At 38.3% G+C, this 18103-nt stretch overlaps 1 protein-coding gene across 1 annotated transcript in view; it reads left to right on the top strand.

Annotated features, from left to right (window-relative positions):
• The first annotated feature begins 4314 nt into the window (after window positions 1–4314).
• The window catches only part of nkd1 (NKD inhibitor of WNT signaling pathway 1), a 33857-nt gene continuing 20068 nt past the window's right edge, over window positions 4315–18103 (top strand). Inside the window, exons 1-3 of the mRNA XM_008405553.2 lie at window positions 4315–5038; window positions 5148–5180; window positions 5365–5504. Of these exons, the coding sequence (XP_008403775.1) occupies window positions 5014–5038; window positions 5148–5180; window positions 5365–5504 (198 nt within the window). The 5' untranslated portion in view covers window positions 4315–5013. The remainder of the gene's footprint in view (window positions 5039–5147; window positions 5181–5364; window positions 5505–18103) is intronic.

Below are 18103 nucleotides of genomic sequence, written 5' to 3'. Positions count from 1 at the left end.
ATGAGTCTATATGAACTTTTCCAAAAATATAAAAACAAATTTTAAGATTTGAGAACTACTAATGCTAGATATTGGGCAAACACAACATGCAGAAAAGCAATCGCCAACAAGCAGGCTGTTTTTCCTCTTAAAGGCCTGACACATCACACGCTGGGCCACCATAATAGGCCGAGTCACTACCATGGCAGGAATCATCACTTTACTTCAGTCACGATTGTCTTCTGCCCTTTGCAAGGCTCATGCCCTTTTGTTCCCCCACATAAAGGCAACAGTCACATGTCTGAGTTTTTTGCGACCGGCAGCTGCTCTTCTCTCTCTCTCTCTGCTTCACACCCTCTTCTTCACCTTCAGGAAACACTCTCCCCAGTGGCCTCGGCAGGCATCAGGTCCCTAAAATTGTTAGAACGAACAGCCAAAWATCATTAGATTCCCCCCTGACTCKAGCCTGACTGCCACCATTTATTTTTTCAAAAGAGTATGACAAATTATATGATGGAATGAGTCAGTATTGRCTACTGAGGATTTTCCMTAAGAGCGATCTACGTTAATCAATCAAGGCCACCTACATCAACGAGCAGCTGCCCCCAGTGTTTAGATTTATTCTATGGAGACAAGGGAACACAAAGGAATTAAAAACTTGTCTCTTCTCTGGGTTTGATAAATGACTCAATAAACCTCAGATATTTGTTCTCCAATTTGATAAAGGGCCAGTATAAAATAACTCCATCCCACGATAACGGGGATTGATTGTAGGCTGGGGGTGGGGGCCAGGGTATCTTCATATCCTTGGGATGGCTTTAAACCCTTGCCACCTCCGCTTTCACAAGCATCAAAGGCAAGAGCTTGGAAGTAGGGCTCGCAAAGCCATCTCTCCGTTGGCCTCTTCAAAGGACAGGAAGTGTGTCAGAGGGACAGGCCTTCTTTCCCAGCAAATTTGGGCAAGTTGCTATAATAACAAGCTCATCTGTGTGTCTGCGGCAGTCCAGTTCAAAGAAGGGCTAGATTCCTCTTGGTACAACATGTTATGATGAAGTTAGAACTACTACTGAGTCGTAAGCATAGAAGGATGATTTATGAACATGCTTCTGGTGAATAGACTTAGATATTAAGCTTCTGTATTTATATTGTACCTTTCACCTTTCCKAAAGTTTTACTAACTTTTACAAAAGATGTTATGGTGAACAAGGCAATGTAACTTTACTAAAAATCCATCCAACTATCATTTACTGTAGTTGAAACTTACATTTTCCATGAACTGGCTCTTCATCTATTTAGATGTATTTTCTAASAAGGCTGTTTATCTAAACCCATACAACACCAAGTCATCTATGGGAGCTCATGGGAGGTGAGGAGTCTGTATTTATTTGTTTATTTTATTTWATCTGCATAATCAAATAAAGCTAAATCAGTCTGGTTTTGAAGGGCTTTRTCTGGAAGTAACAATGATCCTCTCTAGCTCATCATTGGAACTTCCTAGCCATTCCCAAAGACAAATATAATCTCTTCTGCATGTTCTGGGTTTGTTCCAGGGTCTCCTTTGTGCAGGGAAGACCCAGAAAACCTCTGAAGGAAGAYGCCCAGAATGCCCCAAGAAGCTTATAGATTTTTTTAGATGTCTTTCTACTTCAACACACCTGAGTCAAATAGAGGTCATTAGTAGGTCTGTAAAGGACTTGACTGCATACTGAGGAGATAATTCAGCCATTTGATTGAGGGGTGTTGGGTGGTCACTTCTATAAATTGCAGGGCACTGGGCCTAGAGTAAACTTTTCACAGGACAAGTGTGACATCTTAGTAGTTAGGTCAAACTTTCTGTGTCTCTATTTAGCCAGACTCCCCTTCCACTTGGTGTAAAGTTTGGTAAAACTRTCTTAWCCCTTGTGTCTAGAAATGGGGTCCAACCGACCCCACACACGTAAAACTTGTATCATTTGCCACAGTCCTCTACGTTTGCCTCAGTCCTCGCATGCACAACGGTTAATATGTCCTGTCCCTGGATAACCTCTTGAGGAATCTTTRCTCAGTCAGACCAGTTTTTTTGTGCTGATTAGCTTTGCTGACTGACCGCAACTAGAGCAGACTGACTGACTAAAAATTGGGGGTAAATTGAACAAAAAAATGTGCAGTGTTGACCCAACTCTATGGATCTCTGYTTCATCAATCCGACTTGAGACATGAACAATTGTCTCATGGAACTGTTCAAGATTAAGCATGAACAGAGAGGTCTGAAACTGATTTGTGTGAAACTAAATTATTTGGTTCTTTCAAACTCATAACTAATGCTGAACACATATCCAATTCCATCTAATGACTTATTCTGATCGCTCAACTCACTTATCTTGTTTGACAAGCTATGCTTTATAACATAAAACATGCTAAGATGTGATGACAGATCATTTCAAGTATTTCAGTGTCTTAATAAAAACTCCTGGGAGCCCAATCCAATCATGAATGGAGAATAGTTAATTTTTCTAAATGAGCAAATAAAACACTGGCTCATTTAGATCTGCCTAAGTTTTGCTTTTTCTTTGAAGATGTAAAATTAAGGATTAAACAAATCCAACAGGCTTAAGATAAGTTTCTCCAAGGTGCTTTCTGTTTGTTGAATATGYTTTTGTAAAGGATTCTTAAATAAGTAAAATAAATAATTGTATTCCTACTAATGTATACCCTTTAGCATCAGTCTGGGTAAAAGTAGAGTAATTCATGCAAAGTTAAATAAGTAATTAAAAGTAATATATTCTTATTATCTGATTGATCGGATTAGAAAATGGTGTTGTTTTTACTTTTAAAATTATTTTTTCTTTTATAACTTGTCCCTTTGATTTAGTATAATTCAATCTAATCTATGAAGGATTAATGTAATCTGTTTCTTTATTAGAAAAATGTGTTGTATTTAGAGTTATGATTGAAAGTATTTTARAGGAAAAGGGTGAAAGGAATCCTTGAATGCGGCGGAACTTCTGTGCGTGATTAACATTAACTTTTGATCTTCTGCRGATATAATTTACAGAAGACTTCTTGGGAGAACATCTGGAACCTTAATGTTTTCGGTTGGCAGGGTGAGGCCCACTGTGTGCAATATTACTGTCACACTGAGAGACTGGCAGCCTGGCATGAAATGGCCCAGTAGCTGCTGTCTTTATGCTGTATATCTGAAGACATCAAAAGCATCTTAGCTTGCTTTCATCTGCTGCCTCAGTCCAATAAGACTCTTATTCTCATGTCAGAGACCTCAAACAGAGAGATGAGCGCTGTGCACTAATCCTGATTTGATTCTGACCTCAAGAGGCCCAAATGGGTGCATAATTGTTGACTTGATTTATCTAATTCTAAAAGGGTTATAAATTCAAATGCAATTCAATCGTCATGCAACCTTATCCTCCTTTGTTCTCAGAGCCAGCTAAAGGTTTTATGAGACCCGGCGCTGAAGGTTGGTCCTTGTTAAACCCACCAGAAACTGCAAAGAGCCACTGACCTATTTTATATTTTTGTGCAGGGACTTTTTTTTTTTTTTTTCAAATGTTATTGCATCACACCTTAAATAGATTCATGAAAGTTTGGAAGGTGGAGCTAAAATTGACCCCATGTTTACAAACAGCATTTTGCAGACATATAGAAACAATCAGTCATGTCTTYGTACATTGTCATTCTTTGCTGGACTGATCCTAAACTGTGTTTTTCAAATGGGGAACACAGTGGATCTATGTTTAATCTGTGAGATATAATTAAACATGTCAAACATTCATAAAATATTTGAAGTRTTACTTTCATGTAATTGCCTCACTAATGTTTTATTTCTATAACCCCTTTATTAAGCTGAGTATAAATCTTTAAAATAGTATGTCAATGCATAGGAAGTACGTTTTGGTGCACTTAAACCTTTTTTTCWAAAAAATTATGTTTTAATCTAGCTCTTGCTTTTCYTTTTGAAATCCTATTTATTCACATGATCATCTACTTATTTTCTGAAAATTGTTGTAATAAATTAYGGCAAAACTCATGCCTTTTTCTCCTGTCATTCTKTTATAATCTGTTTTGGTAAAATGACAACCAAGACTATTTTTTCTTACAAAGTAGACATGACGTGGGAGTCCTCTGCTGTAGCAGTTTGTTTATAACTCAGACTTGCCTTGCTTGTACTTTTGAATACATTCATTGATCAAGGTATAACATAACAGAGCAAAAATAGCGTTTGGGGATTCATAATACAATTTTTTCCTTTTTTTTTTTTTTTTTTTTTTTTAGAATTTGTTCTTTTCTTTTTTACTTCATGTTTCTAGTCTACAATTAACTGTGACAACAAAAAACGTGACAGGCTGCACGTCCGATTGGGGCCCAGGACTGTGACCCCTGCCTGGAAGGTGACCCTTCTTTTGAGAAAACTAAGACTATAATCAGCGGGTTTACACTCATTCGCTCACACTCGGGGCTGATATCATATTCTTACAGTTAAAAATTTAATCGTTTTGATGTCACCTCATCAGCGCTTTACAGAGACTGAAGCGGGGCGAAGCTGCACAAGCGGCATCAAGTTACAGCGAGAGACGCAACTGGTTCCGGAATCTGGACGCTTTGGATTTGTTACCGTCAATTTTGAGATTTTGAGCGTGAGCCCCCTTTTTTTTTTAAGGTCAAGTAGGTTAGCTTAAATTGCATTTTAAAGTTGCAGGGGTTATGATTAATATTTATGCCTTCAAAAATAAAAATGAAAATGTGAAATGCTGTTACGTTATTTAATTCAGGTTCATCTTAACTTTCCGCTCGGTTACGKGMCTGGGTTTATTTTGAACGCGCCGACCGGAAGTTGTTCAACCTATAATCATGCTTGTGTCTATTGGCGGCAACGCTTTGGATCAAAGACTCACTCTGCTCCTCGGCCACACGGTCTTCACTCCATCTAGTGCGCTCTCGGTCTCCACGGACGCTCCGCTGACTGGATATCGCAGCCTGTTGTTATTTCACTGGATTATATTCTTCTGATGGTTTTCAACTCCAACTCGATGTATAGAAATGGGTAAACTGCACTCGAAGCATGGTACGATTTCTTATTCCCGATAGGAAAAAACACAGCAGTAGTTGTTCCAACTGCGCTTTGATACTTTCTAGTAACWCATTCATTGTTTTCCATTTTTCTGTCTTTCAAGCCGCTATTTGTAAACCGAGGGAGAGTCCAGAAGGTAAGCAGACTTTATTATTGTTCCCCTTCATAGTACACTTTTAATATTGTCAGTCAGTTTGTAAATGGAAACGTTACACGTAKAGTTCGTCTCTTRGAGAAGAGAGTCCTATTTTTCGGTAGAATGAGTTCTGCTTAATAAATTATTGCTTTTAAGCATCTAACATGTGTTTTTTGTGTTTCAGGCGACAGCTTTGTTGTGAATGCCTGTTTGGCGAAAAAGGGAGTCGACGACTGGCTCGTGAAGCAGAAATACTACTGCACGAGCTCTCGCCTCGAGCAACAGGACTGTCACCATAAGAGTAACTGCGGGCTGACTGCACGGGTGAGTTCCCCTGGCCACCTACGTTCACTTATATACTGCCAACTTACTCGGAAAATTCGGGATAAGTTGTATCCCCATTTTCCCACTTGAACATGTCTGAGTAAAAAATTTTAGAAACAATGCTTTATGTCGGTTTTTGAAACTGCGATCGGGTTTATCACCGTTTCAGCACGAGGCTGGTTTTGCGCTCATAGACCGGCTTACAACAGTATTCACAAGCCTATAAGTTTTCCACATTTTTTGCACGTTAAATTTACTTTACTTTATTGTTTTTATCGGAATTTTGTAACACAGGTCGACACAAAGAAGCGAATAATTGCTAGGGATGGTTTTCATGTTCTTTAGACAAATGAAAGTAAAATAAAATAAAAAACGCAGCTCGTATTTATGAAGCCCACCTAAGAGATAGTATTTTGTAGAAACACCTAGCGCTCTGGGCACATCTACAGACTGACATTTCTGCCCATTCTTCTTTCAAAAATACCTCAATCTCAGTCAGATCTGTGAACATCAATTTTAAAGTCCTGCCACACATTATCAATTTATTTAAACCAAATCATTTTAGCGTTATAATTAGTGTTTCTGATCTGCTGGAAAGATAGACTGTGACTGCATGCACTCTCAGGTATTTTGCAGCCTCTAACAGGTTTTCCTCTAGGAACTAATAGTTGCCTTGTCTTTAGATTCTCAAATCAACTCTGCAACTCCTCCAGAGTTACCGTGGGCTTCTTGACTACTTTTCTGATTGATGCTTTTCTTGCTCGAATGCTCAGTTTAGGAGGATTGGTTTGTATTTTTCTGAACTCTTCCTATGAGATGTTTAAGCTTTTCCAAGCTTGACCTGTTTGATGTTTTTAACAGAACAGTTGTAGTTAAACTGAGATCATTAGTTTCTTTTCTCTTATCTGCAACTTTATGTTGGCCCATCACATAAAATCCTCACAAAATACATTTTATGTTCGTGGCTGTAATGTGACAAAATGTGAAAAAATTTAAGGGGCTGTGAATACTTTTGCTTAGCACTGTAGTTGTTTTGTACTGCAACAGTGAATGCTTACACTGCTTGCTTGAACTCGCATTTACTCGTGCATGGAACATTGATGATGTCAGCCTCTTTAACTGATCTGGGTCTCCCTCTCTCAGTCTCTCTCTTGTAATTTAGTTAACAATAGACCCAGGCTGAGTTGAAAGCATTGCTGTGTGACAGTCCAGTGACAAGTGTGGATTGTAAAGGCTGGGGAGAAATGTTGGAGGTCATGCTTGTTTTGTATTTTGGCAGTGTGGTAAACACTGTGCYGCTGTTGTCAAGAAGGGAGATCCTTTGGAATTGCTTCAGAGGAGCTTTTAAGCCTCTTTGGTTAGAGATGCCTTCCTCAAAGGCAGGCATTTTTCAGGAATTGAGACCTGTTAAATAGAAAAATGGGAACTGAGTTCGCCCACCCAGGAYYCAGACATTTTCATCATAAATCTGTTAGTTTATTAAACATAGAGCCAAATCCCAGATCTGTTGCATTCTAAATAGATGACACACTATTGTTTGATGCTGTATAGCATCATTTAATTTTTTGGGTCATTCCATAAACATGAACATGTCAGCACCTACTGCTTGATGTGGTAAACCATCTTATTTTTCCCTATTTTACTCTTGCATCACTTATGTCCGAACCCACTGATGCTTGCAGCTTTTCTTCACTTAAGGTAATTTAATGCAATAAAATGGACCTGAAGAACAAAGATACAAAACATAACAAGTTGCCGTTAGTGAAAACAGCTACWKGTGCAAGGCATTTTTGGTGAGCAATTGTCTGCATAAAAATTGAGAATGTGCTAKAGAACAAATATAATTTGTAACTATAAACAAAAGTCAGTTCTAAAGTAGAAATGCATGATTCAGTTAAGCACAGCTTGAAGAAATTGGGACAATTATGCATTTTTCTTTTGGGCATTACATTAAAAAAAAACAAAATCTCTAGTATAAAATCATTCATTTGTTTTGTGCTGGAAGCTACGTTAGCATTACATGTGTTCTTAATCATGAGGTAAAATTGTAGATAGTTTTAGGAGTTTTTTGCTGGTGGTGTTGACATTACTAATCGGGATTAGTTATTGAAGCAAGATCAATCTCCAACCTCAGTTTTATGTCTTAGTTTTTGATATATTTTGAAGAAACTTTGGGTTTTCTTTCTAAAAGCTTGTTGGCAGCAGTACAACTGTTCCACATTATTTAAATGACTTGAGGCAATTTAAACATTTTAAACCAGAGTATTACCAAGCACATACAATAAATAATGAGCGGAAAAACAAACATCCATTCCTTTGTTCCTCAGCATATTCAGCAGCTTTCTATTTCCAGCAACACCGCAGTGTAAAAGCTTTTGGCCAATAGWGGAGGGGGCGTCGACTGTAAACTTGTTGGCATGGCATGTCTTTCTATAGAAGTTTCCTCTTATTAATTTCCATTGTTACAGACTGAAATTCTTTTGTCAATCTAACTTTCTGCTGGATCCCTCTGATTCACAAGGTGATATAAACTAAATATGTAGATTTAGGATACTTTTTAAAAGTTATTAAATCTGTAATACATCAGGTAATAGTTTGTGTTTCTCCCTATCAGATGTCTTAAAGAGTTATTGATTCCTGCATTTCACTACTATGTAATATATAATTTGCAGGGTCAGCCTTACTTTTATTGATTACTGAATAAAAAGTAGATGCAATAATCCTTCAGCCTTTGATTGGTATCTACCAATTGATCTCATATCATTAAATACCTAAAATCCTTAATTTTCTATTATTTTTAGTTTCTTTTAGATTAAAGACAGTTTGAAGGTGCAGTGCTTTTATCTGTAAAAGTCCTTAAATAAAAAAAACAAACTGAATCAGTCAAATTAAAATTGGCAGATAAAACCTCTGAAAAACTGTCGGCCAGGAAAGTTTAATCAGTTCACCTGTAAATAAAATGGTTTTCATTTTATTATCTATTCGTTAGGGAAAATATCTAAAGATTGTTATMAACAAAACATCTAGCAAAAATATTGTTTATTTTCATTTTGTAATGTGTGAAGGATTTTTTTTCTTTTTATGTGTAAAAGTCAGATCCAAAAGCGTAGTTAGAAACAGGAGTTGAAATCTCGCTCCAAATGAACGCAAGTCCTCCCTTGGCTTTAAAAGTTGTCRGTGTTGCATGGAATACCTGGTGGGATAGTTATTTATAGCCACTGTTCTTTGGACCAGGGTTCAGGAGAATGTGGGTCGGGTGTCACCAGTGGGGTGTCCATGCTTGAAATTCTTCTGAGCCGATCTTCGCCACACTATAATCCCAAAAGGAACAATGCCGACTTTAAAAGAATGTCTGGACTGAGAGATGTGGCTCACATGAGCAGTTTGGCATTGTTGCTAAAGTATTTACACCCCATTAATGGTGGGACATAGTAGTGGCTTCATCRTGCTGTGGAAATGCTTTTCTCTCACGGGGTTTGGAAAATTGGGAGTTGGCAGAAAGAATCAACAAAAAGTGTTTACTATAAGAGATTGYTTTTCACTTTTTCACATTTTTWACTCTAGAAAATGTTCAAAACCTTTTATTACGTTCCAACCACTTTGCAATTATKCTCTAGCTGGGATGCCATTAAARCCCCAGTAAGTTTGGAAGTTTGTAGATGCGATCAATCAAAATATGAAAAGCTTAAAGAGGTGTGAGTACTTTCCCATTCAYAAAATTCACAGAGACTCTTGTTGGGCAGTGAGCAGTGTAAGCAGGTGGACAGTGGAGCTCAATAAGATCAGAGTCATGTGAGCCTCAGTGACGTGCAGCACGGTGTCCACATCCACACCCAGCCGTAAATCTGATATTTGAAGCGTGCAGAAGTGTATCGTTAGAGGCGGATAAATAGCTGAGTATTTTCACTTCAGAAAACTTTTCAGCTGGTTCGGTTTGTTGCTTCCTTTGGGAGTAATCGTCAGATGTTGACATGAGAGGCTCTGTTTTAATAAGCCACCCTCTACTATTCTGTTACCTCCCCCTGCCCCACTCCCTTTGGTTCTGCCCTCTTCCCCTCTCTGCCTTCCTATCCTCCATCTGTTTGTTGCGTTTCTCATGTGCCCTGTGTTGGTTGATGACATGCGGCTGCATTTGAAGTGGGCCGTGCAGGGAGGTGTTTGTAGTGACACTGATGGCTCCTCCTCTCTGTGAAGCTCCAATCTGTGTGTAGTTTAAAAGAACCCTCCACACTGAGGCTTCCCAGCCTGCTGCTCTTGCAGTTCCCAAAGCTTAGATTTTCCTCTCCAACAGAAGTTTGTGAGCCGTTCAGACAAAGAGCAAAAGGTGCATTTGACAACAGAATGCAATTCAAAAGCGGATAGCATCGGCGCTCTTGCTCCCACCTTCCCTGATTCACAGTTGGTTGCATTGTCTTTGATTGTTTTTAGAAGCAATTTTTTTTWAAAGTAGAAAGACCTTTTGGAAATGCTCCTAAAGATTTTAAGCACATGGCAGGTTTGTGTTGTGCTTTTTCTTTCCAGGTCGTTTTCACAAAGCTGGGGCTCTTGTCTAGAAGCTGAAAGCACCTTTCAGTTACAGACTCCTCTTCCTCTCCCTCTCCTCTTTTTTTCTCCTCTCCCAGTGCATTGCAATTTCTTTTCCCACCGACTGGCCTCCCATGCATGCTGTGTGACGTATACCCCTCTCCCACCATGCTCTACCCCCTCTGTGGTCCCAAGGGGCCAAGGACCTGTTGTTGCTCTTTGAAGAGGCTGGGAGAAAAGTTTGGAGCCACTCTCTAAAGAGAAGAAAAGCCCAGCCTTTGGGAGGAGGGGTAACACCTGGCCATAAAGGCTATGTGATTTTTTTTTCCCATCGTGAGAAGATGTGTCTGAGGTCTTGGGTTGACATCAAATTAGCTGGAGGACTGGGAGGGTCCAGGATGTGGAGGTGGCTTTAATGTCACATCGGGCGTTGTATGTCACATAGTTTACTGAAAGCTGAAGGAGTTTCTCTTTCATGACAAAGCAGAGCGGATTACTGTCAGTTGGAAAAAATCTTATGAAACAATGACATTAGTTTAGTGTAAAATAAAACTGTCTGGACTGCACTAAATGTTTCACTGATGTTTAAGAGCCATGTATTTAGACTCTTTATGCCTGTCAAGTTAGTACTTTAATGCATTGGAATGAAATTTTACATGAAAGACCAGGACGAAGTACTGCATATATTTGAAGTGGAAGTACTTTTCAAATATTTTTTAAAATAAGAATCTGAAAAGTGTGATGTACATTTACTTTTATCCCCTTTTAGTTTGATACCCCAAAATAAAACCCTGTACCATTAGCCCTAAGAAGACAGTTAGTAAATAGAGTCCATGTGAGTGCTCTTGTCGAATGAGATCAAAATTGAATACTATCTTGGATAGAAAACTGATTCTGCACAGATGGGAATTTGTGGGAAAGCTTAAAAATTGTTCTTCATAGACGCTGTCTGTCCCAGGTGTCTGGGGTTGAGCAATTTTGCAAAGATGACTGGAAAAAAATGTCAGTTTTTAGATGTGCAAAGCTGGTAGAGACATAATCCCAAAAGAGTGCCAGTTGTGTTTGCAGTGAAAGGTGCCTCTACAAAGTGCTGTCTCAGGGGGCTGAAAACAAATACACCAAAGTTTTAAGGTTTGGAAGAGTAAAAAATGTTAAAATCATTTTCCATCTACTTCACAAATATGCAATGGTTTCTGTTAGTTCATCACAGAAATTTCTAATAAAATACATTGAAGTTTGTGGTTTGAAAATGTGAAAAACCTCAAGCAGTTTAAAAAAGTAAAATATGTCAATATTTTTGATGTTGGTAGAAAGTGCCATCGTTCAATAATCCATTTAAAGCATTAAGAATAGGCTACAGTCAAGATAAGGTATTTCAAATACCAGCTTGTACCGAAATGTAGACCTGAATCAGTTGGATTTAGTTGTAGAAGTCACTTAATGTACCTCAATTCAAGAAAAAAAAATCTTCAGCTGTCACCAAATGTGGCAACCACAAATAAAAGTGCATTTTGGCACATTATCAGTCTGAGACGAATGCTTGTGTTTGTGTATATCTGTTCCTCGCGTGTGCATGCAAGTGTGCAGTATGTCTGAAGTCAGCTGTCCGGATGCACTCCAGAGATCAAAGGCTTCTTTGGGAATGCGCTCTGAATCTCAGGGGATTAGCAGCTGAGATTGTGCTTTGTTTCCCCAAATATATGCTCAGTTTGAAGCAACGGATAGCTGTTGATCAAAGTGTCTCCCTAGCTAAAGGATTTTGTTGCACACTTGAGGGTGATGTTTATTTCAAAACCCGTAAAGAACAGATGCATTCTGAAGATGTTCTTATTTATTTGGCTGGACTGGATTTTTATTTTATATAATATATTCCTTTGTTGAGTGGAGACAATGGGTTAAAGGAAGAGAAAGGGAAGGAAAGTGTAAAACATTTAATCCAATATATTTGCTGTTAATTCAGTCAGTATGCCAAAGGGAATTCATACTCCTCAAACTTTCTATTTTCTGCCACATTATAACCACATACTCCAAGGTGTTTTATTGTGGTTTTATTTGAATGAACAACAAAATGTAGTGCAAAATTGTGAACTGGAAGGAAAATAATATGTTTTTCATAGACTTTCAAACGACTTTCAACTGTAAATTCAGCAAAAGGTTATTCAGAAATGTATTACTCAGAGAGACTGAATGCAAATGCACACCAAACTTTACAGATTTTTCTTCCTTTACAGAGTTATGCAGCACTACGTTGTGTAAAAATACATGGCAGTTTGTGGTTGTAACCTGACAAAATGTCAAAAAGGTGCAGCAAGGGATCTTTCCAGTTCTGCAATGCAATGCAGATCAGAACGATTTTTTGGACCTAGCGTGCCTTTGACACAGAACAAAAAGGCAACACATCCATTTCCATCTGGCTCTTTTCATCAGTGGGAAGGGGCCTAAACCTTCATTTCAGTTTCAAAAGCGTTCTTAGCTGCCAGAGATATTTATTGGCTCCAGATCTCATTGGTTGTGATGATGACATAAAAAATGCTGATTTTTGCTCCCTTTTGATATGATATTATAGGCTCCGTAATAAGGACAATGACTGCTTGCAGTCTGTTGGTAACATCATAGTCTCTTTGTTGTTTCTTCTATGAAATCCATCATCCGCTTCCAGCTTTCAAGCAATATTTGCTTACCATTGAAAGATGTATTTAGCACTCTGAAAAGTTTTATGTTTAAGCACTGTTCAAATAGTTTAAGGAGGAAAAGAATCAGTCTTTTAGTAGATGCATTAAATGCTCCGTATAGGTATGTCTTCTATTATTTGTACTCAGACCTTCAGATATGCATAAGATTTCCTCAAATAATAACAGACAGATGCATCAGTGTGAGCTTAGGAGGTTGTATTACAAGGAGGGAGAGGGTTTTGTTTGTGTGGGTCTGGGAATCGCTCTAGGTTAGCGGGGCCCTTATGGTAGTTCTGGGCTTTCTTTGGGAGTGCAGTGCTCGTTTTAATTAACCACATAAATGGCTCTGTTGAAGTGGATTTTTAAGTGTTTAAATCCTGAATAATTCTTTGCTGTTTGTTTATCTGGCTCCCCTGTGGACCGCGCTCAGGCCCATGCGGTAAGTGTTGAATAATTGGACCGAGAACTCAAAAGTGGCTCTCAGATGTGACGAGATGGGCATCTGCATAAAACTGCTATCAAGCTCTCATGAGACTGAGCACATGCAGAGGAGCATGCATGCACAATGAAATCTGGAGGCAGTCCCAAATCTGAATCTGCACATTACCCGTGTGTTTAGCCTAATATGTGAATCCATTTATCACTGCTAACAGAGTCCCAGCATGGATCCTCTCCTTTTGTTTGTTTTACTAACAGGATCTAGGGAAATGCCAGTGATGTGCACTCCACAGTTTCCATGAGCCCTGGTGTATTCATCCTCTTTGTGTTTGCATGCTTTAGTGACCAGGGCTCTGAGGCCACCTGAGGTGGAGGGGATGGAGGAAGTAAATTTAGGTAAACAGATGTTGGAGAGCATTGTGCCTCTCCCTGACAGAGGTTCCAGTCCGTTTTGGCTCTTCCTGTGGCGCCAAACTTGGAGGAGGTCTGGATTGTCTTATACGGGATGTTTTCAAGTTGAAGGAAAATTAAACAGAAGATTGGCCCTTCTGAAAGGAAAGCTGTCTGTCCCTGGTGGGTTTACACTCCAGAGGATCTCACTCTCTAGATGAGGTAGAGCAAATCAGTCCACTGCTCCTGAAAGGGTTCTGTGTCATACTATCAAACTCACCAAAAAAAATTACATTTAACTACAAATCCAGGTCTTAAGTGGGGCTGGACAATAAATCTATAATAATGCATATTGTGACAGACATCTGATCAATATCAATAGATAGAATGTCTGCAAGAATATTCAATAAGTTTACTTAAGTCAGATCCAGAACTGCACAGTATTATGGGAGATGTAGACAGAGGAAAGGCTTTACCCAATCAGCCTCCACTGCCAGCTAGGTAAGGTTGGTGGTATCAACTATCTCACTCACTCTTTGGTTACCTAGCAACAATCTGTTATCTTACCTGCCTCATAACTGCTTAAAAAAACTATAGTGGGGAATGAAAAGGGTAAGTTAAAAAGGAAAGGTCATGCCACCACTTTGGCAGTATTTTAGATATTTCAAAAACAAAAAAACTCATAAGTAATTATCAATGTCGACTGCAATGGAACGCTTATATCATGATAGGTTTTCACATCTCAAGAGTCTCCACAAACCTTTTAAAGCCCATTGCTTCATAACTAACTCAAGGTTTTGTTTATCCCTATTGCTTATGCATTTTTTTCTGTAGCAGTTTTCCTTCCATTCAACTTTCCAGTGATAGGCTTGGAAACAACACAGTTATCGTCACCTGTAAACAGCTTGCAAATTGCTAATTACGAGGGATACAAAATATCATTTTTCATGTGTCTTTAGATGTAATATTCAAATTTTTTGTGAAATTGGATTTTGTGTAAGCCATATTCATCAGAATTAACAGCAATAAACCTTTTAATTATTTCATTCTGTGTAGGTAAAATGTATGAACTTAGCTTTAAACTACTTTCCAATGATCTTTTAATTGATTGAGATGCACCTGTAAGTAAGTCTGTTTTAGCTTTCATATTGTCAAACTGCTGTCTGCAACTGTGGATGCTCCATGTTCATTATGGTGAACATTGATACAAGCCACTAATTCCAGTCAGCTATGAATAGAAACGCATATCTGGCACCCACACACTTGTATATAGAAGTTGATGTGTCTATTTCTGCTGCTGTGTTTACTTGCTAAGTTAAAACATTCTCTGTAATTACATAGATTTTAAATCTACAGTTTAAAGGTCAGATGTGAGGGATGTTTTGAGGTGGTGGCTTGTGGCTGGCAGGACGTCTGCTCCAAACATGGTGTGTGTCAGTGCATGACTGCGTGTGTCTGGGTGCGTATGTGTGTGCACAGGCAGTAAGGAGGAATGTGGCCACCTTGGTGTGTAGGTTAGTCCCATCTGGCTAGCATGAACACTTCAGAATAACTGCTACCTACCACAGTGAGCTCTCCAATCTTGATTCCAGTGACAGGGTCTAGCTGCAGGCTTTGTGTAAACTTTACTGTGAACTTGTCATCTGGAGAAATTGTAGAACATCTGATTATGTCAGGCAGACTTTCTGATCCTCTACTGCTTCTCTTTTTTCAGATCTTATAGCCTTGGTACTAATTAGTATAAACTAAGACTTAAAAAATTCTATTTTGAACATTTTAGCTTTATGTCTAATGTGTTATTAGACATAAAGTGGAAAAGAGATGCCTGTAACTTTGTAATCAGGTGTCTTTCTTTAAAATGGAAAGTTATTGTAGGAAAGTTAACCAGCAATTGTAACAATATGCACAGAAGCCCTTTTAGGAAGACTTATGATGCATGGCCTGACAAATCAAAGAGGTCTGTCATCTAATTTGGTTTTGGTAGAAGGTGCCAGTCACTTTCTTGATGCCCTTGAGATACTTTTCTTTGCTTATGTTCCTCTGACCCTTTACACCATTTGAATCATTTGCCTGACCCCACCAAAAAAAAAAAACTGAGAGAGAACATAGAGAACTTTGACTGATCACCCACAACAACCAGATGTTTTTTAGAATCATACTCCATGACGTCTACACTCAAAAACCTGAACTTATGGACTTCAAATCTGTTCTGTTTTTGTTGGATTTGTGACACACTGCAAAATTATGGTTTGTACAGCCAGCTTATTTCCAGCAGCGAGTCATGATTCTTTTGTAATTGCCATACTAGCGACACTTTTTTAAGTGGATAAGATGAGATTTCATGCAGTAAATACACAGTGCCATAATGTTTCATTGTTGTTAAATAATGAGATTACCATATTGAATGCAATTAACCCACATTTTGCTCACTCCTCGCTTTCATAGTTGTCATCACAATATCCTCACCCCTCATCTCTAATTGAATACATTTCTAGTCAGCTACTAGATGTAACCTGATTAATACGATTGTACAGACAGAAAGGCTTGTGCAACTATCCAATTTTGTAAGTTGTAGATCTAGAAACACGTTTTGCATTATTTTTGTCAATGATATCCAATCGAGGGTGTTTTTCTGAGTAACGGTTGCACTGGTATTCACCTGCTTGCAGGCGCATTGTACATTTGAAGTAAAGTAGGTGCATGTTTTATTAAGACTTATTCAAAGTTAGTCAATAATGTATCAGAAACCTACAGTGGAAAACAAAGAGTTGAGTTGGCACACAGCGGCAAGGGGCCTTTAAACTTTTGATCTCAAAGGTTCACTTTTCACCTCTCTGCTGATATACAGCTTTGATAAAATGYGTAATAAATCTTAACTGCTGTGGTTACATATTTTTCAAAGGCTAATAAAGGCAATTACATTGACTAACAGGTAGGGCTTAGCGCCTCAGGGGTTTCCAGAGCTATAAAAGCGTTTTTGTTGCAGGTGTAAAAGTTTTGTAAATGGGTCATTAAAGTGTTGGCCAACTTCACACATGGAACACAAAAAAGCAAAAAGAGAGGGAGATGACTTCAAATCRGCATGTTTCTGAAACAGAGAGATGAGAGCTTTAAATCTCTRCTAATATTCCACGGAGCTTTTCAGGAGGCAGCCTTTGATGTGGGTGAGGTAATGTGACCAGGAGTGTTTGCAATGTAAATTCAACGTGAAGAAATGATTAGGGGCTGTGCACAATCATTCTGCAAAAGGAAGGCATCCAGTATCAGCTCATGTTCATTTTGACAAAACAAAACAAAAACAATCAATTAGGAGAAAAACAGCTCATGCTTTCTAAGTCTCTTTTATGGCAATAACCCAAGCTTAATTTAATTCTTGCTGGATGCATTGCAGAGATGACATCAACAAGAACAACACAGTAGCGAAAAAGACTTTTTGCTAACAATACCCCATCTGGTAGGAGAAGGAAAGTGTCTAAACTCTATACTGAAGGATTGGACAGTTTAACATCTGCTAACGATGTTTTTACAAAGACAATTTATTCTGAAATTTGACACCAACAGGTGTTTAACCTATTTCTAACATTTTCTTTAAAAATAAATCAACATCAAGATTTTCAGTGCAGCACATATCATGCTGTATTAATTTTAAAGTCATTCCAAACCATTTAGATCAGATTTCCCATGTTGACTAAACTGTTCCGAAAAAGATTTAAGATGTTAAATAATTGTGTTAAATAAAAGTATGTCCAACATATACATACAAAGTAGATTCAAAGATCAAAGTTTGACTCTCATGAGTCAAACTAAAGAAATTTGAGAAAAGATTTGCAATGCAAACCTCACTTAGTCAAACTTGGTGTTTGTGATTTAGCCATAAGAAATAGACGAGGTGAAAATGTCACACGTGAGAGAGTTTGAAAGTAAAAACTGCTGTTGACCAAGAAGAACTCAACAGCCTGTCTTACATTTACCAAAAAATACCTTGACGATTCCCAAGACTTTTTGAAAATATTCAAACAAAAGTGGATGGCTTTGGAAGCTGTGGGTACATCTGGCATCATGTATTTTATGGAACATTGTGCTTGCAGTCAAACAAAAGGATAGGAATGTGATGTTATGCAACAAAGCAGTAATCAGTACAATACCTGCATTAAGTATGTTTACCACTAAATGGCTCCAGAAAGAGACAAAGGTTTTTGGAGACGYCTGATTGAGAAGCTGTGTCATGACCCTAAACGGGCTACTCATCCTCAAAATCCCTCCCAAGCTGCTGAATTAAAACAATTCCTCAAATTAGAGCGAGTCAAACTCTTCCACACCGATTTAAAAGACTCGTCCATAGTTRTATCAAATTCTCAATGGGAATCTTTGCCACTACAAGTGGTATTTAGGTTTAAGGGACATTTACTTTTCACAAAGGGCAACATTGGTTTGAATAGGTTTTAATCATTAATATAAACCTCTTCTGGTGTTTACTCAGGCTATCTTAGAGTGGCATTAACATTTGTTTAATGATCTGAAATATGTAAAGGTAACAAAAATTCCTAAACAGAAGGAATCTGAGGGAGCGAATGC

This window comes from Poecilia reticulata, linkage group LG3 (assembly GCF_000633615.1).
Source record: "Poecilia reticulata strain Guanapo linkage group LG3, Guppy_female_1.0+MT, whole genome shotgun sequence".
Lineage (NCBI taxonomy): Eukaryota > Metazoa > Chordata > Actinopteri > Cyprinodontiformes > Poeciliidae > Poecilia > Poecilia reticulata.
Note: the sequence above shows the minus strand (reverse complement) of the source record. Positions and strands in the feature narration are given on the sequence as shown.